Source organism: Hipposideros armiger, unplaced genomic scaffold (assembly GCF_001890085.2).
Source record: "Hipposideros armiger isolate ML-2016 unplaced genomic scaffold, ASM189008v1 scaffold_919, whole genome shotgun sequence".
NCBI lineage: Eukaryota > Metazoa > Chordata > Mammalia > Chiroptera > Hipposideridae > Hipposideros > Hipposideros armiger.
In genome coordinates, this window is record NW_017732269.1 from 388,366 (window position 1) to 395,933 (window position 7,568).

The 7,568-nt window shown below is 40.0% G+C and overlaps 1 protein-coding gene across 3 annotated transcripts in view; it reads right to left on the minus strand.

The window, feature by feature from the left end:
* Positions 1-7,568, minus strand: part of LOC109375243 (inositol-pentakisphosphate 2-kinase) — a 112,253-nt gene that overhangs the window by 2,911 nt on the left and 101,774 nt on the right. For all 3 annotated transcript variants that reach the window (XM_019630520.1, XM_019630519.1, XM_019630522.1), the window contains one exon: positions 746-825. In XM_019630520.1, coding sequence (XP_019486065.1) covers positions 746-825 — 80 coding nt within the window. The remainder of the gene's footprint in view (positions 1-745; positions 826-7,568) is intronic.

Genomic DNA, 7,568 nt, shown 5'->3' on the forward strand with positions numbered 1-7,568 from the left:
TACCCTATAAGTGTCCCTGCATGGCTCCTATCAGAAAATGGACAATTCTGTGCCTGCCAGGGAGCAGAATTCCTGGGAATGTGTCATTCAAAAACATCAGAAAAACAGTTCACTGGCAACCAGTGACAAGGTCATCTTGACCCAGGAACATCTGCCAGAAGGATGGAGAACATTCCACAAATACTGTGTGTGAGGTTCTGCATCCTGCAGATCAGTGCTGAGAATGCCATCTAATTACTAAGATTACCAGGTTCAGCCCGAATTCCTAAAAGCAGTAGGGATGACAGCGGTGTCTAGGGAGAGAGGCTGCAAGCAGGAAGCAGAACAGGCAGGTGCTGTTTGAAAGACTTTGAAATGGCTGGAGGCCGGCACATCAGGCCTGGCAGAGGGCAGGAGAAGGCCCACAGGAACCTAGTTCTCAGGCCCCCCGCCCGGACAGAAGCTTAGGGCTGGGAGAAAAAGGGGTGTGCACCACAGGGTCCAAAGTGCTTCTGAGTCCCTAGGGTATTTTCTTACAAATGAAAGTAATCTTCAATTTACTAGGACAATCTTTTAAAACTATTCTCCATAAATGGCTTTTTTACTCAATTACAAGCATCTAGAGAGCAAGAGTGAGTAAGTAAGCGGCATGACATCAAGCAGCCTGGGGATCAGCCTATGTTAATGAAACGAATCCTGCCTGGGGTTCTGAAGGTGGGGAAACCCTGTCAGATCAAAGGCATAGGACACAGCAGTAGCGCCTCACCTTGCATCCTGCAGACAGGGGGACAGGGCGATCATGATGGAGCAGTCCTTCGCAGTCATGGCGACCCGATACTGCTGCACCTGTAAAAGGGGGATGGGTGAGGTCGGGGACCTGTCACAGGGCCTGAAGTAGGTCAGGAAGCTGCAGGTCCAGAGGCTAACCTGCCCACTGATCTCGCTGCAAGCAGACTGTGGGCCCAACCCCAAGCCCTGGGACTCGGCTCTGTCTTCAGTGAGGCAACCGCAGTCGCCTTAGGAAAGGAGCAGTAAGATGCCTCGGCTGCTGCTGTGCAGCACTGAGCGAACATCACTCCACACCTCAACATGGCGGCACACAGCTGTCCCCCAGGGCCCTGCTCAGAGCAACAGAACGTACCTCAGGTCACATGCCACACCAGAATGTCATGCAGCCTCCTAGAATGACGCCGCAGACAGAGGGGTCACTGAGCTGTGTGTTAAGTCACTTCATCCCCACAGTGACCCCACAGGCAAGCACTACTAGTGTCCTGGCTTACGGATGAGGAAATAGACACAGAACAACCTGTCCACTCTGCACGGCCAGGTGACAACAGGGCAGGATTCACAGCCAGGTATCTGGGCTCTGAAACTAATGCCGTTAACGCCAGTCTCCGAGCACAGGCAGATGGGTACCTGCAGGCCTGGGATGACCCCACCAGGGCTGTCACCTCACACTGCGTGGTCTGCAGGGCCTCACGTACAAGGCTGTGTGTGTGCTCACATACGTGTCAGAAGGGGAGGACGCTGGGCACTTCTCCCCTTCTGCTTCATATATCGGCTGACTTTTTTTAATTGAATAGCTCTCACTTTTACAAAAATGAACTAGTTCCTAAAAAGGAAGTGGGCCTTACATGTTATCACTGGCCTCAACATTTGTGTGATATCTCCCCTACATGTCACTCAGCCAGGAGGACCCACCCTGAGAAAATAGCCAACCTTTGCCTTCCACAAGGCAGGACCGTACAAGAAGGACTGGGGAGGCCCCCAAGTGTGTGTACTCCAGGCCTACTGACTGCTCTTCTCTAGGTAAGAAATCAGATATTTCACAAAATACGCAAAGCTCAGTCCAAAAAAACTAAAGAGGTAAATATAAAAAAGTGTAAAATATTTACTTTGTCCTAATCAAAACCCGGAAGCCATAAAAGACTGAAAGATTTGAGTACCTTAAAACTAAAATCTTTTTTTATATAACATAGTCATAATTCAAATGTAAAAGGCCTGTGAAAGAATGGGAGAAAATGTTTGAAACATGTAAGAGATCATCAACATCAAGAATATATAAAGTGCTAGATCAATATGGAAAAAGAAAAGTACTCAAAAGATATGGACCAAACAAATAGCCCAAAGGAAAAAAATAGCCAATAAAGATATGAAAAGATGCTCAACCTTACTAGTAATAAAGGAAACTGAGATCAGATGGGTTCACCTGTGATTCTACACAATATTTAAGAAAGAAATAATATGTCTTCACCTCTTCCAGAGAAAAGAAAATGAGGAAACACTCTTCAAATATTTTATGACGGGCATACCCTTGATACCAAGACCTACCAGAGACATTACAAAAACCTTATATCACTCACAAACATATATATAAAAAAAAAACCCTAAGCAAAATATTAGCAAACCAAATATCATAATATATAAAAAAAGATACAAATTATACAATTAACCACATTAACAAAAAATAAGATGTGTTCATCTCAATATCACATATTTAATATATGCAGTTAAGCAATTATCTGAGAATAAATCTAATAAGATAAAAGACCTCTCTAAAAACAATCATAAAATGTTTTTATCAGATCTTAAATAACACCTAAAAAAATAGCAAATGCCTATGGTGGAAGGCTCAATATTGTATCGATGTCCACTCAGGCATCATTTTAATGCCAAACCAATCAAAATCCCAATAGTTTTGTTGCTGCTTTTTGTGAAACTGAACAAGTTGATTCTAAGGTTTATGTAGACAAGCAAAAGGTCAAGAAGAGCCAAGGCATTTATCAAAGGAGAGACATTCTTGAAGAAGAAAGTAGAAGGATTTGCTCCACTTGGTATCAAGACTTATGACTCTTTATCGCGATCAAGACAATTCCTATGATTCTTGGACAATTCCATATGAAAATAAAATAAAGCCCTACATCATGCCATACTAAATCAATTGCAGATGGTTACCCACCAAATATGAGAGGCAAAACAATAAGGTTTCCAAAATATCTGTAGGTCTTTAAGTAAAATAAAAGGTAGAGAAAGACTTGAAAGGAAAAATGATACAAATCAAACTACCTTAAAATTATGAACTTACCTTCTTAGGAGGACTCCATTAAGAGGTAAAACAGCAAGCTATAGGCTCTCTGTAGCACATACATCTGACAGTGGGCTTCTATCCAAATACATAAAGAATTCCTTCAAATCAATAAGAAAATGACAGACAACCCTACAAAACACTGGGCAAGAGACTTAAATAGGTACATCACAAAAAAGAAAACACAAATGGCCAATAAACTTATGAAAAGGTGCTTACTCTCATTACCACAACAAGCCACCACTGCACACTCACCAGAATGGCTAAAGTTAAAAAGGCCCACAGCCAAGTGATACACAGGTTGTGGGCAACGGGAGCTCCCCTGGCCTGTTGGTAGGGAATGGAAACAGGAGGCCTGTTCTGCAGAGTCTACTAAACCTCAACCCGCTCATCCCACTGGCCTAGAAATGCCACTGCTAGGAATGTATCCAAGAGACATGCGTGCACATATACACCAACAGATCTGTGTAAGAATGTCCACAGAAGCTTTATTCCTATCAGCCCCAAACTGGGAACAACCCAAATGGCCACCAACAATAGAATGGATGCACTGTAGTAGATCCACTCAATGGATCTACCATAAAGCGGTGCAAATATGGAAATGCATGCAGTAACGTGAGTGCCTCTCCTAAGTGTCATATGCAGCTAACGGAAAGACACGAGAGCTGTACACATGACTCCGTATATAAAGTACAAAAACAACAATCTAGACTGTAAGGATACAAGTCAATACAATAGTTAACCATAGAGAGAAAGGAAAGGAATAACGAGACATGAAACCAACAGGGGTTCTGGTCGGCCACCAGTGTTCTATATCGGGACCTGATAGTTCCACAAGGGACCTCTTTGTGACAAATCATTGAACTGTCCATTTTTTTCTGTGCTCTGTGCTGTGTGCTATGTTTTACAATACAAATGGTTAATGAAACCAAAAGCTTAGAAACTTAAAAATTTGAATACTAGCAATATCTAGTGTTTTTGAGGGCATGAAGGAAACAAGGGCCCTCAATTTTTGCAACAAGGAATATGAACTGGCAAAATCTTTTGGGGAAGGCAATATGACAGAATCTATCAAAAATAAATATAGGAAGTACAAAATTGTGAATGTCAACATTATCTTTAACAGTAACAAATTCAAACAACATCCAAATAAATGACAATGATATATGAGGTGTGACAATTAAGTTCGCGAACTTGTTACAATGACGTTGCTAACCTTTTTTGATATCAGAGGGATTATTCATTATGAAGCTGTAATAACTGGACAAACAGTTAACCAAGTTTACTATTTGGAAATGCTGAAAAGGCTGCGTGAAAAAGTTCGATGACCTGAACTTTTTGCCAACAATTCATGGCTCTTGCATCACGACACTGCACCACCAGCTCACACGGCACTGTCTGTGAGGGAGTTTTTAGCCAGTAAACAACTATATTGGAACACCCTCCCTACTCACCTGATCTGGCCCCCAGTGACTTCTTTCTTTACCCAAAGATAAAGGAAATATTGAAAGGAAGACATTTGGATGACATTCAAGACATCTAGAGTAATACGATGACAGCTCTGATGTCCATTCCAGAACTCTTTGGAAAAAGAGTTCCAAAATTGTTTTGAAGGGTGGACTAGGCACTGGCGTTGGTGCATAGATTCCCAAGGGGAGTACTTCGAAGGTGACTGTAGTGATATTCAGCAATGAGGTATGCAGTACTTTTTCTAGGATGAGTTTGCAAACTTAATTGCCCGACCTTGCACATACTAAAGAGAAAAACACAAATCCACAAAGACAGAAAGCACAACATACACCAAGCAGGATAAATAAATAGTACACCACACCTAATCACACTGCACTAAAATGTCAAATAAGAGAAATGTCAAATAAGAGAGAAGACCTTAAAAGCAGCCATAGAGAAAAAAATGTCACCTCCTGAGAAAGGACAGGTAGACTAATAGAAGACATCTCAGCAGCAACATCCAGTCTGATTATGTTACATAAAATGGTTAAATGTTAGGAGAAAAACGAACAAAGAACCCCTTTGTACCTAGAAAAAAACGCCTTTTAAGACTGTGGACAATAAACATATACAGATAAACAAAGAATTTACCAAAATACTTTCACTAATGTAACTTCTAAAGGATATACTTCAAGAAAAAGAAGAAAAAAATTAGAAACAATTATAGGCTAATAAATTTAAAAACTTAAGATGAAATGGACAAATTCCTAAAAGACACAAAGTACCAAAATTGACTCATGAAAAAAGAGACAATATGATTAGACCTATGACAAGTGAAGAGATTGAGTTGGGCATCAAAACACTACTTAGAAAGAAAAGCCCAAACTCAGATGGCTTCACCAGTGAATTCTATCAAATATTTAAAGAAGAATTAACATCACCACTCCTCAAACCCTTCCAAAAATAAAAGAGGCTGGATTACGGTCCCAACTCATCTGACAAGGCCAGTATTACCTGATACCAAAAACAAGTATTATTTGATACCCAAAACAAAAAAGATATCACAAAAAACAAAAACTGTAGGCCAGTATCTCTTATGAATATATAGACACAAAAATCCTCAACAAAATAATAGCAAATTTAATGCAGCAACATGTAAGAAGAATTATATGCGTGACCAAGTGGAATTTATCCCAGGAATGCAAGGTTGGTTTTACTATCCAAAAATAAATTAATGCACTATACTGTATCTATATATAAAAAACCAAAACTACACAATAATCTCAACTGATACAGAAGAGACATTTGACAAAATCCAACATCCTATAATTATAAAAACAGCACTCACCAAATTAGGAGGAGAAGGGAACTTTATCAACCTGATAAAGGACGTCTACAAAAAGCACACAGCTAACACCACACATAATGATGAAAGACTGAACACAGTCCTAGTAAGACCAAATCAGGGATGTCTGCTCTTGCCACTTCTATTCAACATTAGAACTAAAGGTTCTAGCCAGGGCCCTTATGCAAGAAAAAGACGTAAAAGGAATCCAAATTGGGAAGGAAGGCTATCTCTACTCACAGATAATCTCATATAAAAAGAATCCTAAGGAATCCACCAAAACACTATTAGAACTAATAAAAATTCAACAAGGCTGCAAGCAGCAAGATCAATGCAGAAAAACAAATTGTATTTGTATACATTTGCAATGATCAATCTGAAAACAGAATTCAGAAAACAACTCCATTTACAACAGCATCAAAAAGACTAAAACATTAACAAATAAACTTCAAGAACAAAATATATGCTCTGAAAACCACAAAAGATTGTTGAAAGAAAAACAAAGATCTAAATAAATGGAAAAGCATCTCATGTTAACAAATTGGAAGACTTACTGTTGTAAGATGGCCAGGCTACCTAAAGCCATCTACAGATCACCACAATCCCTACCACAATCTCAGCTGGCTTCTTTGTAGACATTGGCAAGCTGATTCTAAAATTCATATGGAATTATAAGGGGCTCCAAATAACTAAAACAACCTTGAAAAAGTAGAACAAAGTTGTAGAACTTATACTTCCCAATTTCAAAACGTACTAAAAATGAACAGTAATCAAGATAGGGTATGAGCTTGAGTAGAGACATACAGATCAATGGAACACAAGGGTGCCAAGAGTATTCAATGGGGAAAAAATAATCTTCAACATGTGATACCGGGACAACTGGATAGCACATGCAAAGAATGATATTGGATCTCTTCCTCAAATCATACAAAAATTAACCCAAAATGGGTCAAAGAACTTAACATAAGTGGTAAAACTATAAAACTGTTAGAATAAAACAGGGAAAAATATTCATGACCTTGGATTTAGTGATGAATTCTTAGATATGACAACCAAAAGTATGAACAAAAGAAAAAAATAAACTGCACCTCATTAAAATAAAAAACATTTTTGCATCAAAGGACATAATAAAAAAAGCAAAAAGACAACTGACAGGATGGAAGGACATATTTGCAAATCATATATCTGATAAGGGATACTATCTACAATATATAGAATTCTTACAACTCGACAAGAAGACATAATATAATTAAAAAGTGGCTATGGATTTGAAAAGATTTCTCGAAAGAAAATATGTAAATGGACAGCAAGCACATGAAACATGTTCTTAGTCTTCAGGGAAATGCAATTCCAAACCACAATGAGATGCCACTTCACACACACTAGGATGGCTAGACTCTGAAGGACAAATAACAAGTGTTGTCAAAGATATGAAAAAGTGGGGCTGACCGCCACTGCTGGTGGGAATGTAAGTCGCCATGTGACCCTACAGTGTCACTCCTATGTATACGGCCAAGGAAAGTAAAAAAACGTCCACACGGGCCGGCCGAGTGGCGCGATGGTTAAGAACTCGCTTGGGATGCCAGAGGGCCCCAGTTCGGATCCCACATATGAGGGCCAGTGACGCTGCCCTCCACAGCTAAGATGCTGAACAACAGCTCGACCTGGAGCTGGGCTGCCATGAGTCGCCGGCGACGGCGTGGGCTGCAG